At 34.4% G+C, this 27443-nt stretch overlaps 1 protein-coding gene across 1 annotated transcript; it reads left to right on the plus strand.

Annotated features, from left to right (window-relative positions):
* Nucleotides 1–375: 375 nt before the first annotated feature.
* LOC131644769 (uncharacterized) lies at nt 376–17228 on the plus strand. Its single transcript, XM_058915360.1, has 9 exons — nt 376–1080; nt 1809–1955; nt 4372–4749; nt 8273–8377; nt 9498–9638; nt 10358–10561; nt 10774–10866; nt 11024–11135; nt 16682–17228. The coding sequence occupies exons 1-9, from the start codon at nt 619–621 to the stop codon at nt 16723–16725; spliced, it is 1686 nt and encodes a 561-aa protein (XP_058771343.1). The 5' UTR covers nt 376–618; the 3' UTR covers nt 16726–17228.
* The last annotated feature ends 10215 nt before the right edge of the window (nt 17229–27443 follow it).

Raw genomic sequence — 27443 nt, forward strand, 5'->3', positions numbered from 1 at the left:
TGAAAAAAAACAAAATTTAGTAATTTTTTTAAAACTGGTGCTAGAAAACCTCTAAAAAAATACTCCCTCAGTTTCTTTTTAAGTGTCACTTATGAAAATTATATGTTTCTTTATAATTGTCATTTTTAAAGTTTAAAGTAGTTTTAGAGATAGTTTTGTGAAAATTAGTCGTAATTATTTATTACAGAAAAATAAATAAATAAAGGTTAAATATATTATAAATAAAAAATTTGTTGTTTGAAAAATAACAATAATCATTAAATCTAATTGGTATAGGTAGAAATTAAGAAAATCAGAACTACTCATTTAAAAGAATCACATTTCTAGAACACTATTGATATTTATTTTAACATTTAATATCAAAACACTTAAAAGAAACTTTACTTTTTTGTGAGTCTCTCAACTCAAACATTGTTCGAAATAATTTGGCATAGTTCCACCAAACCCAACCACATCAAGCCACGTCACAACGCCCCTCCCCGGCGACTCCACCGCAAAGCAACCCTCGTCTGTTCATCCTCCTCCTCTAATTTTCCGATCTATTTCACTCCACCTTATTGCCACCACTCTCTCTCTCTCTCTCTCTCTCTCTCTCTCTCTCTCTCTCTCTCTCTCGCAATGACGGACCCAATCAAGCCTTCCACGTCAAGTGGAAGCTCCGTGATTCACCCGAGACGCGAGCCATTCGAGTTCGGTCTCTTACCAATCCCGAAGCTCATCTTCTCCGACCCCACACAATCCCTAACCGCATTGAAACAGAACCTTCTCGACTCGTCCTCTAACAATCGAGTCGACTCAGCTACAATCTCTGATTCCCTCCAGATCTCCGCCGACCAAGCTACACTCCTCCTCGACACCCTCGCCACCGTTCACCACTCCGATTCTGAACCTCTTGTTAGGGCTCAGCCTGGACAAAACGACGTCGTTGGCGCTGACATTCACGATCTGGTTCTGCTCCTTTACATTCAATCCTACAAAAGGATGCTCCCCCGCTCTCACAAGGACTCTGCCTCTGTTGCCGATGTTTGGCCTTCTACTTCTGCTTTCGATGGTTACTTTTCTGCTCTCTCTCCTCTTCAGGTTAAGCTCATTTCTCAATTTCGAATCTCAATCCTTGCAATGCAATCCAATGCATGAAATGTAGTTAAGCTTGAGTATCAATTATTGTAGTATATTTGTGCTGTTTGAACTCCGTAGCAACAACTGAGAAAAGGTGTGTCCGTGTCAGTAGCTGACATCGACACGTGTGGTTACATTTAATTTATTCAGTTTTTTCAAATTATTACCTGTGTTGGTGCATCAGAGTCCGTGTCTTGTTTGAATGCTGATATATTTTAAATTTTGGATGTAATATGTGATTCTGTCTTTTATTTTTGTTCTAATTATGTTTCCATATGAAGTTGCTAACAAGCTTGTTTTAATTCTTTAAGCTTCTTGTTGGCCGAAGAAAATGGTTTTTCAGTTTACTTCAGAAGTTTTCTTAGATAAGTTTTGATTAACATGAGAACATGAGGAAAGAATATGGTAGAAGTTTTTGAATAATTTAGTACTGATACGCTTAGCAAAATAGTCTATTTATATGCATGATATGTACGATTTAGGAGAATAGGAATTAAAACTAGTATTAACTCATGAGATATAATGGGTTTAAGAATGCGGTGAAACCTATGATTCAATGGTTTATAATTATTTGTAGAAAGTGGAACCTTAATTTACGAGATATTTTGAGCTTGCTAATATGGATAGACATTAATAATGTTGATGCTGAATAGTGTTAATTCTGAAGTCTCAAATTCAATGTTTTGCAGCTTATGCGCAGCAACAGTAGGCGTTTTATGCCCTCACAGGCTGATGAAGAGGCACATCAGTTATTGTATCTACAAAAGCACCTGGCTAACATTCTATCACTTCTAGCAGAGCCAGGCGAGAGTCAAGGGGAAGGCGAAGAATCACAGGTTGGTTTGTTAATTTACTTTGTGATGCTAATGATTTTGTAATTTTACCAATGTTAGATTATTTCATGTCTATTTTATAAAATGAAATACAACCAGTTAGTCACTCTGATTTCCATGACTGGAATCAGTATCCTGTTTTGATGCCATACCATGGAAGTTGAGGGATCATAGATTTATATTACTTGAATGATTGTTATGAAAAATGTTGCATCTAGAGTTGTAACTCAGTCCTTTAAAATGATGGTAATCTTTTCTTTTTGCTTACAACATTAATTAGGTGAATTAAATAAATGCTACTCTATTATGTGGAGCATATTGATTTTTGTCAATTCTAGTATATTGCACTTTGTATTTATGCTTCGTGATATAGCATCAGGCTACAAAGCATAAAAACTAATATTCACATTGAGATTTAACTTGTGAATCAAAGACTTATTTTTGAATAGTGAATCATATCTTATTATAAATTGTAACTTGTAAGATGAATTATCAATAAAAATATGGTATTTTATTTTTTAAAAAAATAAGTGACATGAGAAAATTATAAGCTGATACATCATATACTAACATCAAAATAATTTAATATCTTTATTAAAAAAAAGAGAAAAAGGGGGCATGTGCGGTGAGTGTAAACTAGTTTTACATAGACATCCAACTAGAATTGGCAGTTGATAGTATTTTTCTAAACATGGTTATAATACAGGCATTACACGGCAATGTAACAGGCTCTCATTGGATGATGGTGTAAAACAATTAGACACTGTCAATGCATGTTTATTAAACTTAAATAATAATAATAATAATAATAATAATAATAATAATAATAATAATAATAATAATAATAATAATAATAATAATAATTCAATATCCAAACCATGAATCAAATAACAAAAGAAAAATAGTTGGCTGTAAAAAGTTGACAAAAAAGTGGGTGACTAAACTAAGTTTAGGTAGTGATTCGATATAATTAATGAAATTCATCAGTGAATGGGGATTGTCATAGAGAATCAGAATTCAAGATGAGATTTATGACCATGATAGATACACACTAGGGATTCGAATTGATTGGGATCGTTTTTGTATTGAATGAAGATACAACTTTTATGTGTAGTAGTAAGATAATGATAAACTTGCTGAAGAATCCTTGTGGAAGACCGAAGACATGGTTCTATAATCTGTATGTAGTATGCCGTATTCTCGTTTCACTTAATTTGGAGTGCCGGTGTTTGCATGTGTGAATCAATGTTTTGGCAAAATGCTATCATATTTGATCAACATCAATGTGAGTAATTAGTGCTAACAAATGTGGCATTAATAAAATAAGAACATTATCAGATGGCTTACCCCTTCAGAATTCCTCCAATTTATAGGCCCTGAGTGATATCTCAAGCAGTTCCAATTCTGTTTTGAGCTTTAATACCTGTTAATATCCACGGCGGAAGGCCCCACCCACCGTGCATTTGGCCACTACTCCAATATGGAGTTTATAATTTTCACGTTTTATTTGTATTGGGTTGGGACGCGAGAAAATAAGTGCCACCACCAAATCAAACATAACTTTAATGAAAGTTATTTGACGATTCATTGGATGATCTTCATTTATTTGCTTATTTCCATATACTGTAATATCTAGTGAAATATACTGTATCATCTAGTGAAGTATACTGGATATAATATACTGTAACATCTAGTGAAGTTTACTGTATATAAGTGACCTGTTATTAATAATGAGATTGAGGTAACCTTTGGTAAAATTGAGTTTTAGATGCCTCACCTACAGTGCACTAAATGAAATCATACATGTTGGTTCATATACATTTTTGTGCTAGAGATTGCTGGTATGACTAGAATAGAATGAACAGTTTGTATGGACAGCTATGCTTGCTGGTAGTTGACTCTTCCTCTTTGTTTTGGAATCGGAATAATTTTATTTTACTTTGATAAGGATTAGGATGTCGAACATGAATCAGCTAGCTTTGTTGTCGTTGATACATACCTATGTCTCTTAATGTTAATGCTAATACCCATTTATATAACTAATAAATTCAGTTTTAGTTTCACATGCATTTGACAATGCATAAATTATTGGTAATTACAATTAAGGATATCTGGAGTTACAGGAAGACTTACTATTGTCCCAATAATATGCATCTCACTGCAGTAGTTAAACATATTACAGCTTTCATTTTGCATGACATATTGGCTTTCCTTTAGTCAATTAAACTTCATAGGATAAGATATGTAGTGTTAAATACAGTTAAGTAAGGAATGTTTATAAACTTATAAATTATGTTTTTCATTATAGATTTTATCATTTGAATTTTAAATTTAAATATGACTTTTTTAATTCTTAGGCCTACTAGTATTGTGTTTTTAGACCTATTAGTATTATGCTTATCTGACGTCAATGTCTTAGGTTTTAACTATGGATAGATTTGAGCATATTGGGTTCTTGGTTCAATTTGGTGATAAGGCTGAAGGAAATTGTTTAAGTCAATCATCTCTGTTTTTTGCGAATTCGGATCCCGACATGCCTGCTGTTCCCGTTCCTGTTACGCAAGTTCATGACTGGCTTATGCAAAATATAACTTCTGCTTTGGAACATATTTCTGAAAGGAATTCTGCAAAGGAAAATGGGCCAGCCAGTGGCTCTGATCAAGATGTTGCTATGACTGATGCATGCACTGTCTCGGTTAAGTTTTCAGCTAGTACCAGGGATTCATGTTTCATTGAAGGGGTCTCTAAATCGTCTTATGTGAAGCATGCATCTGACATGAAAGGTTCATCTGTTAAGGTTTGTTTCTAAAATGTCTTTTTTTGTTAAGTTGAAATTTTAATTTTTCATATTCAATGTTTCTATCATCTTCGCAATTATATTTATAACCTTCAAATATCTCCTGAACTATTGATCCTAAGTCTTGAAAGGAAATTTGGAATATTGTTATATCTGAATCATAACTATAAAATTGGTTTTTACTTTATATAGACTAAAGCTCATAATTAGTTTTCTAAGATTGTGCCAAATCACTGATAGTAAATCTGTCTTAATATAGGAAATAAAGTTGCGAAATACGAACGAACATGTAACTTAGAGAATATAGAAATGCAAGAAAAACATTAAAGGAATTGAATCCATAACAGCTCATTAGGCTATTTAACTCTTCATATTATTTTTCTTATATGGGTTACAAAAATGGAGTTATGTTATACTTATACATCTACTTCTAATCGTGTTGGGTATGAAGCCATTCATTTTCCAAATACCATGAAAAAGGACCAATGCTTTCTTTTGGGCTTAACTCATAGAATTTTGTGGCTGAATGTTTAAATTGCTGGTTTTATGCTGTTGAAAGTGTAGGATTTAGCTAGTGAAGGAGTAAAGTAGAGGAGAGAGAAACACTGAATAATATGATATTAGATTGACAAATGTGATGTGTAAAATATGTCGAAAAATATTTTGAATATAATTAATCGTGTTAAGCCTACAAATAGTAATATGAACATGAACATATATGCAAACTCTAAACTAATGGACCTGATTAACGAGCCTAATAATAATAATAATAATAATAATAATAATAATAATAATAATAATAATAATAATAATAATAATTGCAAATTTAGATATTTATAACACTCCACAAGCTGGTGAGTGAATATTTATCTTTCCCAGCTTGCAACTAAGTTGACTTAATTGTTGTGGGCAACCCTTTTTTGATAACCCATCTGCCAACTATTGCCCATAAGGGATGTAGGCAGCTTATCACTTTGATATCTAGTTTTTTCTTGATAAAGTGTTGGTCTACCTCCACGTTTCATTTTTAGTGTCTCTTTTGCAGTATTTCTATGTCTCAAATTATTTGTCCCTTTAGAATACTGTTGTAAATAAGTTATTTTTACTATTATTAGTAGTAATTTATATTTGGGCTTTTAGTTCATTAGTTAGGTCCACTAGATTAGAATAGTCTTATATAAAGGGATTAGTGCTTGTAATTTTAAGATACTTGAAATATATTATTCAATTCCAATCATTGTATCAGAGTCTGGTTTAAGATCTGGTGGACCACCTACTATCAGGTTTCCGCTATCGGGCTCCCCACCATTTATTTCCACACTCCAGTTGTCTAGTTCTAGACGTGAGGGGGTGTGTTAAGAGTCCCACATCGGACGATATATAGTCTGAACATGTGCTTATAAGTGGGGGCAATCCTCACTCTACAAGCCGATTTTGTAGGGTTGAGTTAGGCTCAATCACATTTCTTAACAAATACCAATATAACTTTTATTAATTTTTTCACTAATATATCCCTATTTACTTTATTTCAACTCAAGTAACTTCAAGTTATAAGAGCATTTTAATAAATGAAACTCATTTTATCATTGTAATCAACATTGACTAATCACTATCTTAAAAAATGTGCAAAACTTAACGGAAACTCTTAGTATGAGAGGGAGAGAGTACAAAATAACTATATAGGGCCTTCATTATTTGATAATAATGCCATCACCATAAATAAGAAATACATTTAGTTTTCCTCCCTATGAATGTTTAAAGAAAAGTGTATGGTCTTCTCTGTAGTGCTTAGAACCCAGACGAATCATTGCTTTTTGAATCTCCCAAGCCATACTTGGGGTGACTGTTTTAGCCCACATAAAGCCTAAGTCTAAGTCAAAGGAAGTAATCACAACAAACAGCCATGAAAGAACAAACTATGGGTGTCAATGGCATTTGAGATAAACATCATGTACAGACTAGTGAATAATGTTCGTACACACTGGTGACAGTGACCTTACGGAAGATGAATAAGGACTATACATACATGTGAACAGTACCATATGAATGTTGACCATATGGGCTGGTGAGAAGAGCCATACCGCTAGGTGAACAGTGCTGAATCAGTCAGCAGGCAGTGACAGTGCTAGTAAGAAACTGGCTACAATGAAAGTTTCAGACACCATATTGAAAACAGCCAAGAATGCCGCAATGAAGACGGTAAAGAGAACCACAATAAAGGCCTCCAAAACCGGGAGCTCGTGATACCAATGTAGGAATTAGGTCTAGTGTACTGCAGTATTAAATAAGGAAACAGATTTGGAAACCTAATGAAATTGGAAAACAACTATGTCATCATTATAATCAAGAGGTGTGGATTTTTGAACGTCTATCTAAATATGTACTCCATCAGTCCCATTATGAGTGTCACATTTGTAAAACAAATTCTCCCAAAATGAGTCTCACTTTCAACTTTCAATGTAATACTAATTACTTTTTCTGTTGTACCCTTTAATTAATATTATGTGCTGCACTTGCAAGTCAATATCTTTCACTTTGCAATTGAATTTATGGTACTGGTGACTACACCAATATTTGATAAAGTTAAATTGCAAAATGATCATTCTCTTTCTTTCATTTATAGTATTTTCTTAATTTATTTGAAATAAGCAAGTGTGTTTTTCGTTGTGGGATGGAGAGATTATTTTGGAGGGATTAGTTTAGGCCAACTGCCTATAATTTAGTGTCCGTTTTCATGGTCAATCATCTTTGCAGCTGGATGCTATTTAGTAAAAGCATTTCGAGCTTGAATAAAAACCAAGGTGTAATGATGAATAATGTATATTGAATAATTTTAGCATGTGAAGTGGCTGCGGAGGAAGATTACAATTTATATTTGTTTTTAATGTCTTTCCATAAGAAATTCAATCTCTTTCTGTTCCATCAGTAATCTTGTAAAACCCCAGCTTTGATTGTTGGGGATTGACGTAATTATACTTAACCCAAGGGGGCGTTCCATGTTTTTGAGAAGTGACAAAATAATCAAATAATAAAAAAAATTTTAAAATTATTTCTCGTATGTTGCGTCTTCAATCAGTTTAGCCACAAATGCAACTCGACGAATCATTATTTCAGGTGGAACCAAGTAATTGATTAGGAGATGAGAGAAAAAAAGATTGACAAATAATCTGCACCATTTATTTTAAAATCTAATGGTTCAGATTCATTCTCATGTTCTCACATAAAAATGTCATTCTCATATGATACGTCCTCTCTCTCTCTCTCTCTCTCTCTCTATATATATATATATATATATATATATATATATATATATATATATATATATATATATATATATATATATATATATATATATATATATATATATATATATATATATATATATATATATATATATATATATATATATATATATATATATATATATATCTTACTACACATGTTTTAAATGTTGACATGTTTGTTCAACTTATTATGGAAAGTGTCCTGCTAATGCTATTATATTTGTGTTTGGTCATTGCAGGTTCTAAATTGCCAAGAGTCTACCATCTATGTCTTAGCTCCTTTGAGATATGCCATTGTCTATGGATGCTCAGATGCTACAATAGTTCTTGGAGCAGTTGGCAAGGTAAATGTTATCTGTTTTATGCTTTTAAGAGGTGCATAATGAGTCTAATAATGTATTAGAATATCTATGGAATTTACCTTCCAACAGGAATGTGGGAAATGATATTTTATTTTTGTGCTGTCATGATGTCATCCTGAGTGGTAAACTGAAACTCAAAGAACACGAATCTGATATGATAATTCTCCATTTAAAGTGAATGAGGTTTTTGCAGATTACTAAAATTCTCATAGGAAAGAGAAATGAGAATGGAACTGACCTTTTCTATTAAGAATCCTCTTACCAATGTAACCCGGACTATCATTAATGGCTGTAGTACTCCTGTATAACCAATATATTAACATTGTTTTAGCCTCCATTGTATAGCTTGGGTTATGCATCCAGTTTTTCGCCATTTCATTTATATATGCCAATGTTGCCACCAAGCCGCTTTAGCGCTGGATTGCAGAGCAGCCATGGCAGGATTGCATTTTCAGTTTGGGGAAATAGTTACCCATTATCAACTTATACCGAAGGAGACTCATTCTTTCATTTGTACATTCTAAACTTGTTCTATTCCTCCGCTCGCCCGGACTGTCTGTCCTCGGAATTTCTTGATACTCCATCAGATAATATGAATTCAAGGGAATTTTTTTGCAGTTCTTAACGTGGCTCGTCAAACTGTGTGCTGCAACACCATTAGAAAGAAACTTATTAGCCATTCATTAGTTAGCTACACTATTGGGTAGTTTAGTTGCACATACACTGTTAATATAGAAAGGCTTATTACAATTTAACAATTGTACTTATGGGCCTTTTTGACATATGCTACATTCTTTTGAGCTTGTTAGTTTACAATCTCTTCCATTCTATTTTTTATTTTTGAATTTGTTAATGAATAAAAATAGGTAAAATTACTTGGAATTTCACCTCTATTCCACATTTTCATTTTTTTAAAAATAAATCTCTACAGTACTTATATCCCTGATGGTTTTGATGACTGTTTTATAATACTCCAATTAAGATATTTAGTTGGAACTTGGTAGGATTTGGGATATGGTTAATCTATCTGTTATAAGCATCAGAGTAACAGATGCTTTATTATGAGTACTGAAGCTGATCTTCACTTTATTTTTGTTGACAGGCTGTGAGAGTCGAACACTGTGAACGGGTTCATGTGATTGTGGCCGCAAAACGTATTTGTATTGCCAACTGCCGTGAATGTGTTTTCTTTTTGGGAGTGAACCAGCAACCTCTTATAATTGGTGATAACCATAAACTGCAGGTGAGCATCCTCAGTCCCTCCTCTGTTTTTTTATTGTTTCCGCTTCTCTTTTTTTTGGTACAAAGGAGGAGCTACACCCCAAACAGACTACTACTGTTTCTATATTTCATCACAGTAATTTATGAAAATACCAGGAAACAAGTCTGAGGCAAAATCAGGGTTGCTCATTTAGCCAAAGATTGTAAAAATACAATCTTGACAGTTGTTGGGAATACACTACTTAGGAAATGCCTTCCCACTCAATGACATACTCTACTACTCTTCCTACCTTCTCCCTTTCTCTGCTTTGAATTATTTTCTCTAACATAATCCACACCTTTCATCTTCCTTGCTACTATGGTTCTACGCCCCCCACCGTGCAAGAAGATTGCAACTTAAATTACCATCGTAAGTCACAACCCTTGTTAACTTCTGACAGTACAAAGCCTATGAAGCCTGACATGTAATGCTATGGTTAATATAAGTAAAAATAAATAAAAAGGTTAACTCAACCATACAGTCTTGCGATGTTATTATATATAACACTGCAAGAATAAGCATCTGGGCCTGTTAAAAATACAGTAAACTATTATTTTTATTTCTATTTTTCATCCACAATTATGCAGTTATGATTTTTATAATGGCATTAGCTTCGGATAAGGGTATGGATATTTTATCTAAACTCCTCACTCTCCTTTTTGAACTTATTAGTTGAGATATTTTCTCTTGTTACTTATCAGGTGGCACCGTATAATACATGTTACCCCCAGTTGGAGGAGCATATGAGTGAAGTTGGAATTCTGCCCACAGTGAACAAATGGGATGAAGCTCTGGCTTTGGGCATTCTTGATCCACATGATTCATTATCTCATCCAGCTGGTGTATCTGATGTTCAAGCCGAGTCTGCTACACGAGTGGATCCTGATCAGTTCACAAATTTTGTGGTATGACTGTTAGACTCATCAGGAAATGTTTTGATTTGTATCCTGTGACTGTTCTATAAAAATGTATGGATGAAGAAGGGTTGAGATGTATCTTTCTTTGTTCTTTTCAAAGTATTTTTTAAATATCTATTTTATTCTCTATTGCTAATTTAAAAACCATGTTCTTTTTCTATTTTTCATAGAGCTCTTTTCTATTTGTTTTATGTCTGCAGATTCCAAACTGGCTTGCAGAAGAATCCACTGGATCTACAAAAGACAATCCATTTGCATTACCAGATTCATATGTGGCGTCTCAGCATAAAAATGTATGTTTATTAGGCTATTTGCTGAATATATATATATATATATATATATATATATATATATATATATATATATATATATATATATATATATATATATATATATATATATATTACGTTTCAATTGGTTTAACTGAATAGAATTGTGTATTATTTTCAGAAAAAAAATTTAGGGGAGATAAGGCGGCTAATACATGAAGCTTCTTTAGAAGACAATCGTAAACGAGAATTGTCGTCTGTGCTTCATATGTACTTCAAGGACTGGTTATATGGTAACCTTCATTCCTTTGCTTTTTTGTCTTATACTCCCTCCATCTCTTTTTATATGTCCTTATGTCAATTTACACATATTAAAAAAGTTATAGTGTAACTGACATGTACATTTTTTGTATGACTATTACTAAATTGGCCTTTGTGTATAAATATATTCAATATTGACTTTTCATCTTCCAAAACAGAATAGTAGCATTCATTATGGACCATAATGAATGCTCATTTATGGGTATATTTGAAGAAATAGTAATAATTGCATCCAGTAATTTGAAAGCGTGCTTATATTTGGGGTCAATATATTTTGCCAAATGGTGCTTATATATAGTGTCAGAGGGAGTATTCACACTTATTTGTCTCTCTCATATATAAGAACTATTAGAGTTATGGAACCATTGAATGAAAACATAGATGAGAGAGAGAGGGATAGAGAGAGTGAGGGAAGAGAGATAGAGGATTCTTTGAATCTGAATCTCTTGAATGTAAAGTTAGTTAGGAGTTAGGACTCTTTACATTGTAGAATATTTAGGCAGTTAGAGTAGCCAACTCCTAACAGAATTCATAACAGAATTAAGAATAAGGGAGAGGGAGAGAACCGAGCCAAATTACAAGGAAAAGCCCAATCTTCATTCCTAATAGTCTCCCTTCAATTTCAGGGTGGTTAGCCCAATGAGAGCTTGTCAAGCATTCTTAGCTTGTCTCTAAGGGTTTGGTAAACACATCAACCCATTGATGTTGAGCTGGGATGTGAGAGACAAACGACCTTTACTTTGACCAAAAAAATATATCCAACTCCATGTGCTTAGTGCGTGAGGGGAGGACAGGATTGTGTGAGAGAGAAACAACATTCTGATTGTCACACAGTATCCTTGGAGTTTGATACTTGACCTGTATTCTTGTACAAGTGACTCGAGCCGTAGGATCTCAGCAGTGGCCTGAGCTAAACTCCTATATTCAGCTTCAACACTAGACCTACAACTAGCGTTTGCTTCTCTGCCCACCAGGATACTAAATTGGGTCCAAAATAAATGCAGGCTCCTGAGGCGGGCCTTCTATCTTCTGGGTCTGTTGCCCAATCAACATCACAGGAACCAATAATGGTGATAGGGTTGCTAAGATTAGCAGGACCTAAGAGTAGGCCATGGTTAATTGACCCTTGTAGCCTGTAGGTAACTCAATATTACGTTACATAGTCTTCCTGTGATCCTCAAGGAGGTTGGATAGAAGTTGACATACTTGTTAGTTGCAAAGGAAGGCCCGGTCACAGTGGCATATTGCAGAGCTCCTATATCAACCTAAACAATGTTGGATCACAGACATTGTTAGAGCCAATCTTGCATAATTTGGCGCTAGATGTCGTAGAAGAGCCTTCAGTGGCAGTGGCCATATTGGCTTTGGTGAGGAGGTCTTTTATGTATTTAGTTTGAGACTTAGGGTATGTTTGGATATCACGAAATGAACGGAGTGGAATGGAATGGAGCGGAGTGGGATGGAGCGGAGTGGAACGGAGCGGAATGAATGTACCATTCCATTGTTTGGAAATTTTAGAACGGAATAAGACAAATTATTCATTCCGTCCAAATCGGAGGGGAAGGAATATGGTGGTAAGTGATGGAATGGAATGGAACCACTCATTTCCGCTCCGCTCCATCCGTTTTTAAATTATCCAAACAACGGAATATCATTTTATTCCATTCCATTCCGCTCCGCTCCATCCGATTCCATCAATCCAAACAAAGCCTTAAGTAGATAACCATTAGGTAGATGGTGAATCTCAATTCCCAAGAAATAATTTAGCTGTCCAAGATCTTTTAGGCATAAGGAGAGATTATGTCTGCCAATGAGTTGTTGGATAAAAGCTTTAGAATTACCGGTGATGATGATATCATTCACATATACTAAGACAAAGGTGTGCTAATGAGTTGTTGGATAAAAGCTTTAGAGTTACATGATGATATCATTCATATATACTAAGACAAAGGTGCAGTGTCCTGACTTGTGAAGTGTTGGGATTACTAGCAATTATGAAATGTTGGAATTTGAAGCTATTATTAGTATTGGAAATTGTAGCAATTTATTTAGTCTTGCATCTAGGAAATAACATCCATACACTTGGGAAATAGCATTGTTATTAACAATATAGTCAAGCACAAGATCTTAAATAGGACTGGTCGGCTTGTGAAAGATCGTAAAACTGGGATCGTTAGTACGACACATAAGATCCTTTTGAAGGGGAAAATGGTACTCCCTCCGTCCCAAAATAAGTGTCATACTTGACACTTTCACACATATTATAAAATGGTAATAATAGAAGGAGTGAGAATAGAGACTTTACCAAATTATCCTTATTAATTTATTGGGGTATTCAAATTAGTATTTATGTTAAGTGAGAAAACAATAAATTAAGAGTATTTATTAGAGGGTATAATTGAAAGATTAAAAATAAAATTGCATTGGAAACTAAAACTGACAAATATTTTAGGACAAATAGTTTTTATTTTCCAAAGATGACTCTTATTTTGGGACGAAGGTAGTAATTTCATATATGTATACACAAACACATGAAAATTATAATACAGGCCCAAAAAAAAAAGGCCCAACACGTTTTTACAATCTTGCTTCAAAAAGCTTGATCATGTCCGCGCTAGCAACGAGAACGATCTCTCTCTGATCGTAGCACTCTCAGGCATCCTTAGCACGTAAGATCTTACGATCATATAATCCAACACTCAATCTTGACTACACTTTCTTAATCTCATTGTAAATGTAAATTGCATTTATTTCTAGTAGTATATATAAATATGATGGATCAGTTGAGGCAAATCACTGAAGCATTTCAGAAATCTTTTAGTACTCTATCAAGGTCTCTTAATATGGTATCAAGAGTTGATTAATTTTTCTTCTAAGGGTTTATACTTTCTACCTCTGGTCCGTAGAACCCTTGAATCTTCCTTCGTTTTTAAAAAGATAAAAAAATAATATCCAAACAACACTTCTTCAGTCCAAAAGTCATTTCCTTCGTTTGTAAAATGATAAAAATAATATCCAAGCAACACTTCTTCAGTCCAAAAGTCATTGTTACCTTCATTTTTTGTCTCCATCTCTAGTTATTGCTTGCTGGTCCACTCAATTTTTTTGTGAAGAAAATGGATCGTCTTCAATGTACATATTGCAATAGAATGGGTCACACTCAAGACATGCTACTCTCTTCATGGTTTTCTTGAAAAATCTTCTCATAGGTCGCCTGCCACTGATGTTCATGCTTTCGCAACCTTCATATCTCAATCTTGTAACAATCAAAATCTTTGGATAATTGAGTTAGGTGCCTCTGATCATATTGATGGTAATCATTGCTTATTCTCTTCCATTTCCTCTCCCAAATTTGCTCACTTCATAACTCTAGCAGATTGTTCTAAGATCATCGCCAAAGGAATCGGTCATGTTTCTAACACTCTTTCCATAACTTGGAAATCTGTTTTGTTTATATCTGGTTGCCCTTTTAATTTGATCTCCCTTAGCCAACTTACCCGGGCTCTAAACTTCTCAGTAACCTTTGATGTTGGTTCATTTACCATACACGAAATTGAATGATAGAAACCAGAAAAATATGACGAGCACTGAGTATTATTTACTGCAAATGGTTGAGCTTGGAGCTCTTACAATGGTGGATTAAACAGAAAATGTAATCCAGAGTTTTATGAACTCCCAAACCAGAGCAGAATTGCTCCTATACCAAAGTGTAACTCTCCTTACAAACTTTTTGAGTGAATACTCATTTCCCTTTCCTTTCTTTTATAACAGAATATTCCCTTAAAATCAGGAATACTCTAACTGGGTATTAGTCTTACATCTTCTAGAAGCTGTGCTGATATGGATTGACCTCAATGATTGGGTCATCACGCATATAAGAACTCAGTATCCTATCGGTACAAGTCGGATTATTGGTGCAAGTCATGAATCATATAGTCTTTATTACCTCCCAACAGCCATCATATGAAAGAGTAAGAAGTACGGCTAGGTTAAACAACTTTACCACTAAAAAAGAAAGCAAAAAGCCCAAGTTACCCTTAAGTTGTTTTAATTTTAAAGGGTAATTTTGACTTTTTAAGTGGGGAAAAAAGTAAAATTGTTCAGAAACCGCTCCTGCGACCCGCGATCCTATTCCACGCTGCCACAAGCCTTCGCACCGCAGACAGTCTACTCAGCTCCGCCTCAAACTGCTGTGATAGTGGCGCTCTAGGCCGCCATTGACTTCTCTGGCTAGAAGTTGAGATGGGAAGGTGGAAAAGTTAGTAACAGAAAATGAAAACATGAGTGCGGTTACATAGGAAAAGAGTGATAGAGAAGAGGCTATTCAAGTTGTAATAGATAGTTTGGGGCTGGAGTGTATATCATCTGAACTTGGGAGCTTCTGCAATCTGCACTTCCACTTTAAATTTTAATGCATAATACGCAAACACTTCATATTAAAGGTGTGTCTGGTGTCGGTATCTCTAACAGTGCTTCATACTATGAAGCACGGATACTTCAAAATCCCTGTCGAATCGTATCCGATACGCTCTGATACACCGATACGCTGCCGATACGTATAGAAGGAGTATCCGATTTTTTTTTTAAAAAAAAAATAAAAAAAAATTTTGATACGTCCAGATACGCTTCCGATACGTGACTTTCCATTTTTTTTTTGGTGATTTTGTTTTTTAATGACTCTACATTTCTTTTTTAATTTTGTAATGGTCATTATTTATTCCCCTATTTAATGCTTTCTTAATCTTATCACTTTTAAAGATGGTTTTAATTCCAATAATCTTTTATATCAATTTCTCAGTATCTCATATTTAATTATATTCATCATTAGTTCCTACTTCCTAATAGACAATAAATGTACAAAGTTTCAATTCCTATAATCTCATATCAATTTTCGAAATATCATATTTAATTATTCATCACTAGTTGCTATTTATACAACTATCATTTTTCAATATTAACCATATTCTCTCACCTTTTTCCTCTTCTACTATTTAGTTTTAATTTTTATATGCGTATCTTAAACGTATCGTATCTTATATTATTCAATTAGTAACGTATTGCCGTATCGGATACGTATCGCCGTATCGGATATGTATCGCCGTATCGGATACGTATCGCCGTATCGGATACTCGTATCGTGTCCGTGCTTCATAGGCTTCATAGCATAATACTAATATTATATTAGTATTATACAAACATCAATTGAGTTTCTCCATCAGTAATTTTGTAAAACACCCCAGAATATTTGTATTCCATTTCCTCTTCAAAGCATAATAAAATAAACACACTTAACTAAAGAATTTCTCTTTATGTAGTTTCAAAATAAAAGAAGGAAAATGTTATAATTTAACAGATGTTGGAATAGAGAGTATTTTATATGTAAATTAACATCATCTAGTAAAAAAAGGAATTTGGTTAAGGAGCATATTGCAAATGGAGGTTTGCTCTGATTAATATTGTCAAATGATCAAATCAAATAGATTATGCTTATACTTTTATTTCTATTTCTGTGGTGCAGCTTCAGGGAATATTCGTCAACTTTACTGTCTGCAGTCGGATTAATCTTCCACAGGATATATTTATTATACACAGTTAATGACATTGAAGGGCAAAGGTTTTGGTTTCCTTTTTGATATCTCAGTTTCGCTTGCGAAGTTGCATCGGCCGCACAGGTAGCTAAAATCAGTTGACATGAGTTAGAGTGCTCAACCTTCTTATGCAGTCAGATATATCACTCTGCACAGAAATGGAACAAAAATGCAATCAGTAATCTGATTGTAATGATTTTCTTTTTGTGAAATAATTTCTGTAATATTTTGTTATTCTAAATTATCAGCATTCTAGTAAAAAACACAAATCACTGCAATCTCTAGAGTACTAGATTTTTTGGTTTTCAACTTTGCCCCAATTGTCAAGAAAAGAAAAGAGGGGTTCAATGTGATTGAGGCCCTTATGGCTTATGAGTTATGATTGACGTTCAATGTGAATGTTCAAGTAATCACATGAAAATAAAGGTTTGAACTGTCTTTGAAAATCTAAAACCATAACCTTTTTTTCTCTCTCAATTACTATTAAACAGCAATTGAAACAAATAGAGGTAGGAAATTCAATTTGCATTTTAATCGAGCAGACACATGGTATAACAAAAAAAAAAAAAACTACAAATTAATTAAGGCTCTGTTTGGTAAAACTAGCTGATAGTTGGTAGCTTTTAGTTGGTAGCTTTTAGCTGGTAGCTGATAGCTGGTAGCTGATAGTTGATAAACTAATATGAGTGTTTGGTAAATTAGCTGTTTCATTAGCTGATAGATACAAAATGACATTAATGGCATTTTAATTAATGAGGGTAATAATATATTTTAGTTAAAATAATAAGGGTATTAATGGAAGAAAAACTCACAAGCTAAAAGCTACAAGCTCAAAAGCTACTTCAATTAGCTTTTGAAAAAAAAGCTAAAAGCTAGTAAAAAAGCTACAAGCTAAAAGCTAAAATAGAGTTACCAAACAGAGCTTTTTTATTAATACGAGCTGAAAAGCTAAAAGTTAAAAGCTCTTTTTTTTGTCTTACCAAACAGACTCTAAGTAGATTAGTAGAATATATGGCAGAAAGTAAAACCTTATCACGTGATTTTTTTGTTGTTGGAATAATTTTAAGATGGAAGGATGGTGTTTTCGTACTAAACAAGAAAATCTAACATTGTTTTAACATTGTTTAAGGATTCTTAAGTTCCAAAGAATATCTATGTTAATTAGATAAACTTGCATTTTGTTACAAGATGACCTGGCATAATGACATCTTAAAGTTATAGTGAAACTAAATTAGAAATAAAATGATTTGCTATATGTATCAATCATCTAATCATTTGACGACATAATCTTGGATCTTTAAGAAAATGTATGTTGATGTTGATTAATAATATATGCTTTGAAATAGTTTCACATCCCTCATAGTTTTGTAAAGAAAAATAGAGTTTAATATTAGAAAAATGTTTATTAGTAAGAAAATAGAAAACCAAGAAATGCAAGAATAAATCTCATCCATCCATTATCACCATAACTCTCATGATCTCTATTAAAAAGGAAGTTAAATTTAAAATTCACCACTAAAATAGTCACACATATTCATTCTTGCATTTCTTCTTCAAATTCCTTCGTACTAAATAGCACTACTCGTAATATTATAGAATAGATTTTAGGTGGCTTCTAAGGTGAGGGCTTCAACAAGTTCCTCACCGTGAATCATAATTCTGAATCGTTAGATTAATAGTTATATTGGATCTTATGATAAGTTCTTCGTACTAGATTTTTCTTTTGAAAATAATTCTTTGTCTTACCTATCTCATTTTCCCACCTCGTGCAACTTAAGTGATAGAAGAAATTGAAATAGAAATTGAAATCACAGTCTTAGAAAAAACTTAACGGGGAACACATTTTTTTTTCTTTTCATGAACTTAACAGAGAAAAAGTCTTCTCTAGTTAATTTTCTTTTTAGTAAAATCACAAATTATTTTAAAATAATAGATTTGATATAATTAATTGAGATCATGATCTTAATTCACAAAACTCTTTTTTTAATGACACTGATGATTTTAGTTTTTAGAAATATTGACTTCTCAATCGTTGATGTTCCATCACACCAGCATGAGATGGTCATCGCACTCTACTGGAGCCACATGTAACACCCAAAAATTTAAAATTTATTTATTTGATTGATTATTTGTGAATTATTGGTGAATTTGTGTGACGCGAGATGTTATGTTGTGGGGGCATTAGTGAGAGATAAATGATAACTAGAATTATTTAGATTTAAATAAATTGGCTAATAATATTTGGAGTTATAATAATAATAATAAAATAAATAGTTAAGTGAGAAGGTGATTGAGAGCATAAGGGGAATAACAGGGGTCTAAGGGGTAAAATAAGAATAAGCCAAGGAAAGGAATAAAGGTCATTCTGTACGATTGTGGAATTTTGAAGAAAACTGTGAAGTGAGAGCTATGGCACATAGAATCAAGAAGGGAATCCCGTAGAACGTGAAGGAAGAGAATTAATCACTAGGAATTCGAGTTAAGGGGTGTAATCTTAGTTTATTATGATTGATATGGGGTTAAGGTAGATGTAGATTTTTCTTTGTTTGATGATTTGATGAAAAGCACGATGATTCATTGATTGATGATGTATTTTAATGTTGAGATGCTATGATTTGTGTCCAATATGATGTGATGATGTATTTTAATGTTATTATGTGATATATGACGATTGCTATGTGCTTTGGACTGAGTTTGATACTGTAATCGAAATTGGAATGGGGTTGGACAAAGGCAAGATTACAAACTGCGAAGTGCAGAATTGCGAAATTCGTTGGGCGAGCTAGTGGCGACCTGCGGGGCAAGCAGAGTGCTGCTAGGGCGTCGGGTGAGCTTGCTGGAGAGTAGAGCACGACTAGGGCGCCGTGCAAGCAACATGGTGGAAAGGAGGGCTCCTGTAAAATGTACGGGGAAGGACTTCCTCCCGAGCGTCGCCAGGCGAATGTAACCTGTGTTACGGAGCAGGATCGTTATTATGATGTTTTATGTGAAGTGTGACACCCTTGAATTGGTGATGTTATTTGTTTTATTTTTCGTAAATTATATGCGAAATATTTGTGGGTTTAGAAGGATGTTACACCATACTTGTTCAAGCCTGATGACCATTTCTACCATTTTTCGATTCAGACTCATTTCGTTAGAAAAATCGCCACCTTCACCGCCAACACTTTCCTTTTCTGTTTCGATGATTAAAAGATTCATGAGACAAAGACCTCCAATACAACATCTCCTTTGGCTCCTTGCGAATTCGAAAATGTCAAAAACCCATTGAGTGATTGATACATCACTCGATTTGTTCTTAAGTTAGCTTGTACCTGCTGGGAATGAACTTAGCGATAATGAATTTTGTGTGAAGAACAATTTGAATGAAACAAGAGAGGACCTAAAACTATTGGAACATGTCCATGTTCCAATATGATGAATTTAAAAAATTTCTCTAGTCCCACATTGTTAGAAATTTTTGTGTGGCTGTGTTAATTGAAAAAAACTCTAAGTCCCACATTGCTTAAAATACATTCCTTGACTAGCTTACTTCACTGTATAAGGAGTGCACATGTTTCATTCTAAAACACACCAAAAACTATTTATTAGTTTTTCCTTCCTCACTCTCATAACTCCATGTCTTTCGAATTATCGAAACACAAACTTTCTCCCATTTCTTTCTACTCGTTGAATTTTTCGAGTACTTTCTTAAATTCTCTTTAGAGAAAATGTTAATTTCTCCTCGTTTGAGTTGAGAAATTATCAAGTGTAATTTTTTTGGATTCTTTTTAGAGAATTATTCGAATTTCTCTTTGTTTGAGAAATCCTTTTGAGTGGTCAAATGACCATTATTGAATTCTCTTTGGAGAATTATTGAAATTTCTCTTGGTTTGAGAAATTATTACGATTGATCATTATACCAGATACTACGGTGGTATTTATACCATATTCGAATGATCTTAGTACCATTAGAGGATGCATTTCTAGACCGATTGTTTATCGTGCAAGTAGTAATCGTACAATATAGAACTGAGTTATTTTATCCCGGAGGCGGTGCAGTAGTTAGACTGCTTTGCATATTTTTGGGTAGTGTCACGAAACGTCTTAAAGAGAGCGACTTAGTCCGTGACTCAACCCAGTAATTTCTTTTGTGGCTGATTTTTCAAAACCGTGAAACAACAATTTTACCAGATACTATAGTGATATTTATACCATATTCAAATGATTTTAGTACCATTAGAGGATGTATTTCTAGATCGATTATCTACCGTGCAAGTAGTAATCGTACAATATAAAACTGAGTTGTTTTATCCTGGAGGTGACACAGTAGTTAGACTGCTTTGCTTAATTTTAGATAGTGTCGCGAAACATCTTAAAGAGAACGACCTAGTCCAAGACTCGACCCAATAATTTCTTCTATGGCTGACTTTTCAAAACCGTGAAACAACAGTTTTAAGGCATTTCGAACTGCCATGGCTACCAAAGAAATTATTAGTACTTCCACGACTGTCTCAAACAAACCGTTCAAGTTTGAGGGAGTGCATTTCCAACATTGACAACAAAAATGAGATTTGAAATTCTGGTATTAGATATGTGATGTCGAATGAGATGTCACGACACAAATATCTATTGATAACGATTTATGGAACAAGATAGCAGAGTAATAAAACTTAGTGCAGAAAGATAAATAACACAAGGAATTGTTTACCCAGTTCGGAACAACCTTCCTACTATGGGGACTACCAAGCAAGGGATGAAATCAATATACGATAGTATTTAATTCGAAGCTAAACTCCACCGTTTACAACTCCTCACTTAATCACTACCCTTCCTATGAATTCTACCTAAGACTCACCTAGGTATGAGGCCCTCCTCAAATCCCTTCAATCACAACACCCTATGATAAACAACACAAACAATAAACTGTAGAAGACACTCTTCCAAAACACACAATTCTCAATGCTTAAAAGCTTATGAGAACAACACTACTCTCCTTGCTTAACAACTTCGAAGATTAAACCACCATTCAACACCTACATGTTTGTGAATGCACACATATGGAACTTACAGCACAACTAACAAATTAGGATTCCTATAACCCTAAAAACATAAATATCAGTTCCACTTAAAACTAGGTATAGGCCAGTCTATTTATAGAATTAGTATTGACTGAATTGGGCCTAAAACCACAACAAGGAGGCTGCACAAAATCTGTTTGTTGCTTGATTTCCAAGAAAATAGGTTTTCCATCCAATCTTTCTTAAATTGTTTCCAATTATAGAGATTGTGAAAACCAACAAATATCTCTGATTGAGTAGATCTTGAATACACATAAACTAATTTAATATTCCACAATATTCTATAGCTAACAAATCGCCTGATATATCTTGACAGATCAGCTCCAGCAAGCACGCCCCAGTAAACACGATTTCATACCTGTGATGTTGTGACATCTTGTTCAACATGTTGAAAACTGAATGATATTCAACATGTTTATAGCTAGGTTGGTTTTACCAAAATGCATGCCAATCTTAAAGAAACTACAATCTCCCCCTTTGGTACATTTTGGCTAAAACAACCAAATAACCCTTGCATCAGAAGAACAACAGTAGCGAAAAGCACAAGGAAGGTAACAAATCAGAGTAACAACTCCCCCTCAACATATGCTAGCTTACACGGCAAAGTATATCCTAACATAGTAGCAGTAGCATGCAGACCCCCCCTCAAACATAAGCACCTCTTGCAACCTCAATTACTACTCCCCCTTTTTAGCCACAAAGTGACAAAGGTAGTAGAACTAATCAAGGTACCTGTTAAGCATTTTTTTCATACTTTTTTTGACAAGTAAACTTAAAAATATCCTGGGCATTTAACTCTTACAAAATCATAAACTAAAATAAACAAAATCATAATGCAAACCCAAACAAAATTACATGACCTGCAGTCATGTAGTAGAAACCATAGCATAAGCTCCTTTTTCTCAAATGGTACTAGCTTAAGTTGTACCCATTTCATCATCTTTAGCTCTTCCACTTGCAGATGCAACTCATGAAGTAATTGCTATAATTCTTCATGAATACATACCCCAAGTTTTCTCTTGAGGTGAGTATTATTCAGGCCTTTTGCAGGACTAATAGCAAGCTTTCTTTCAGTATTACTATGCTCCAAAATCACATTCCTTATTTCCCTAGTATCTCTATTGAGATGACTAGGGTCCTTGTAAGTATTGAGGACACTAGAGTTGTCGCATGACAATGTCATGAAATTTAGAGAAGCATTATCCTTAAATACCATTTTTTGAGCATCACCAGTTTCATCCATGGCCAAGGTGAAATCATTATGATTGTCACTGGACCAAGAGACATTATTTTCCAAGAGACAAACTTCTTCAAAAGTATTGTTTCTATCAGCAACACTGTTAGCCTGATCTTCAACATAACATTTTACCAGGATACAGTCCGAATTATAGGAATGTAGAACTTTGCTTGTACTCAATACTGACTCCAGAATTCCTCCGGCTTGATTGAAGTGGTCTGTTATGAGTCCTTCCCGACCTCTGATACAACCACCAATTTCTGAAGCTATATCTGAACTGGTTGCTGTAAAGTATAGGAGCCTTATAGTCAAGATTTGATGTAGATTCTGATAAACCCTTACTCCTACTTAATCTTTAGAGCATTTTTGGTGAAAGGAGATAGGAATTTCTCCACGACTGGTACTCTCCAGGTTGAGCCCCCACCCAACATTCTTTGCACACTTTCTTTGATAAAGGAGAATTGAGCATTCCATCCGTCAACTTTTGCTCCTAGAGATCTTTCCATCCTCAATTGTATCTGTTTGACAAGATGTTGGATCATTTCATCCGACATCCCTTTGATACTGTAGCAACCTGCCCTAAAAATTAGCTTTTTAGAGTCGCCACCTATTCTACCAGGGCGAATAGGAAACCCTACGAAGTTTTAGAGAAATTTGGGTAAGATATTATATTCAGGTCAAGGGAAGGTGTTAGGCACACTTAACCCTTTCCTAAGGTTTTGTGTTTAAAGTAAAGATTTATGGCTAAAATAATTAGGTTTAATAGCTAAGGAAATGAATAAGGCAAAAATGAGATTTGAATGAATTGAGGTTTTGAGGGAGGGGACTCGCCTTGTTGCCAAGTGCCTACATACCTCCTTATGGAGGATTAGAGTCTATGTAGTTTGGGACAGGGTTGTACGCCTTAGATTTAATATGAATGTATTTGAAGGTATTTTGAATTACCTTATCGTAGTTTTGAAATTTGTGGTTTGCAAGGTACTTTGAATTACCTTATCGAAGTGATGAAAATCCGTAGTTTGAAGACAAAAGAGTGTTTTAAGATTTGGCGTACAACCATGGTTTTAAATATGCACTATTAATCGCAATGATCAATAGGTTTGATCACCATAATTAACAGATTAGTAAAGGATTGCTAACAATTCTAATCGATAGATTCGATTATCACTAATAGCAAATCGAATGTATTTTAGAATTTTAATTATTAATGTATCGTTACTCCTCATAATCAATAGATTCGATTACAAATAATAACGAATTGATAAAGATGAAAAATGCTAATCATCATAACCAATAAGATGGTTAAAACCTTTTAGCAACATAAAACCTTATTTGGATTTAATTAATTAAATTAATTGATTATTAACCATCGCGACCGGTTAATTCAGTCGAAACGAATAACAAATAAAATCCTAATATTTTGGCCAAATGGCCAACGGGATTGGGCAAACCCTAATACCTTGATCACACTTCTAGGGTTTTTTGTGATCTTTACCATTAAAGTTGATTAAATAAATTAAATCGAATCATCGAAATAATCGGGAAAATAATTCTAAATAATTATAGCCCTAATCCTAATTTATGTTCTAATCCTAATTAAATAAATTAATTAAATATAATTAAATTAACATTTAATCTAAATAACTAAATAAATAATAATAAAAAATTATAGAAACCTGGCATCAATCCTGTGTTGCTGGCCTCTGAGGGTTCATGGTGGAGGTGCAGCTTCTGTACGTTAGATCTGGATTGTTGGAGATCCTGTGGCAGAGAACTAAGGGTGTATGGTCAGCGTGCGAGGAAGCAGCGCACTGGATCTGGGAATGTTATTGTGGTAAAAATATTTGTCTTGGCCAGGATTCGAACCCCAGTTCCAATGGCTGGGAAACCCTTTCCAACACCAATCCCGCTGCCTGCATTACTTGTTAGAAAACCAACCAAAAAATAATAAATATAGTAATAATAGTGTTAATGGGACAATTCAAAGATGAAGTCAACTGGGCCCCATCATGACCGATTTCGCCCAATCGCGAGTGGAGAGATAAAGGTTGGCGTTTGACTAGCCAATGAACTCTAGCCACGCGTATGTTGAAACCTGGAAACGTTGACCCACCACCCAGAAGATCACACGCGTGCCCTAAGAGTTACACCTCACTGTTCATCGTCCCTTACCTCTGTACATGCGGATTTCGCTGCGGATATCCTTGCGATTTTACCAGCGGATTTTTCCACAGGTTCTTCCCCTTCCATGGCTGCAACCTGAAACTACCAAAATGGACGAAACAAAACAGGATAACAACCCAGATCGGCTTGGAATTGCTTCCTGATCCTGAATGTGAAGCCCATTTATCTTGAAACCTTGTGCAACCATGTGTACGAAGCTCATGAGCTCCTTTGCCCTAACAATGGAAAATCCTTTCCCAGCCATCAAACATTGCGAATGAATAGTCAAATAGATTCTAAAACACCATGTGAACAAGTTAGTGATGTTAGTTCCAATTGAAACAAGTCGTAAAATGGAAAACGATGATGAACATAGTTTAAAAGAACATGAACGTATGTGCCACTGCATGACGGCATGGGACTCTTCAAAATATTCCCCTTACCTCTACTTACCTCTAGAATATGATAGAAGGGTTTAAAAAGTTCTGAGGAGGCCTGCCCATTAGGATTCAAATTTGAAAAGTTTGTGTGGTTTTGAACTTGGGAACCCTAGCTCCTTTGCCAAAATTCGCCCGCTTGCCCATTGAATGAGAAGAGCATTTATATGAATGGTATTAGGGTTAGAGTGGGCTTGGACACCTTCTATTTGGAGAGAAAAATCTTTCATAAAAAATGTGTTATTTCCTTTTAATCTTGGAAAATCTCTCCATAACCATGCATCACGAATTTGGACATTCTTTGGATGTCTCTTGGGCCCTTGGATGATGCAAAGTGAACCCATACAATTTATTTCATGATTTTAGTTATTTTACTTAATTAATTTAGCTTTTAAATGAATAAAAATCTAAATAAAAATAAATAAAAGTCACAAAAATGTGAGAATACGTTTATAGGCTCCTTACTAGGCCACAAACATGTTTAAAGTCCAAAACCTTGGCCCATTAACTCCAATACCCAAGATTGCCCAAAGTGACTTTCATGCCTTTCTTGAATTTTGCCCAACTTGTGTGATTCATAACTTCCTCAATTTTTATCATATGAAAGTGTTCTGGGACTTTTTGGAAAGCTCAAGGAGTCCTCTAAATGGCCCTTTTGGTTTCATCTCAATTTAAGCTTCCATGCTCATGTTATGGGCTTTTGAAAAAGATGACCTTTTAGTGACCTTTTGGAGGACCTGTAATGTATTGGACCATATCTCTTGAATGAATCATTTCTAGCCTTGGCATGTGAGAGACAAAGTTGTAGAGAATCCAATTTCCTTTAGAATAAGCTTTGGTTGGGAAATTTTTGATACTCCATGTGAAAGTTATGGCCAGTCAAAGTTGAGTTGACTTTTTAGTTAAAAAACCCTAATTTGAACTTTTGACTTTGTTCATTTCTGAGTTTTTATTAATGAATTATGATCAACCTTTGATCAAATGATTGATATAACCTCAAATAATTGATGTTGACCAAAAGTCTTGAAGTTTGACTGTATTTTGACTATAGTTGACTTTTAGGTCAACATAGTTGATTGTTGATCATCTGAACCATTAGCTGAACAATGTTGTGATCCAAAGCTTGAAAATTTACCTAGAGATGCTCTGAGAGATATGAGATACCTTGGGGTCCATTCGAGGCCTTAGAGATTCAAACTCCTTTGATAAAATGCAAACCCTAACTTTGGAGATCCTGGATTAGGAGGAGCTTTGTCTGATAAAAACTTGAGTGCTCTTGGGAAAATTGAGGAACCTTTGATTGAATATAAGAGGGCAAATTTTGGGGTATGACAGCTGCCCCTGTTCAATCTTCTTAAACCTGAAGAGTCAGATAGGCACGTCTACCTATCATGATCTAAGGGTTGAAGATGATTGAACACTGAAGTGCCCTAAAATTTGCATTCGTTGGTGCTAGCCAGAGTATTATGAGGAATAGGCTTAGAGATTCCATTTGCAGGAGATCACAACCAACGGGATGAGATTGTGATAATAATATTTCTTGTCAGCATGAATCCCGTCCTGAATTGTAAAGTTAGCTTTATGCAATGTTATGATGCATCTAATGTATGATGCAGTGAGCTTCTCAAAATAAATGAGAGCAATGTATATATATGCACTGTGTATGATTGAAGTATGTAATTGAATGATGCATGACTGTTAGCTGTGCTAGTTGAAGTATGTTAGTAACTTTGGAATAGAAAAATACAATCCTTGTTTATTATCGGTGAAGTTTGAAGAAGATCACTGCCGAGGG

Source organism: Vicia villosa, linkage group LG1 (assembly GCF_029867415.1).
Source record: "Vicia villosa cultivar HV-30 ecotype Madison, WI linkage group LG1, Vvil1.0, whole genome shotgun sequence".
Lineage (NCBI taxonomy): Eukaryota > Viridiplantae > Streptophyta > Magnoliopsida > Fabales > Fabaceae > Vicia > Vicia villosa.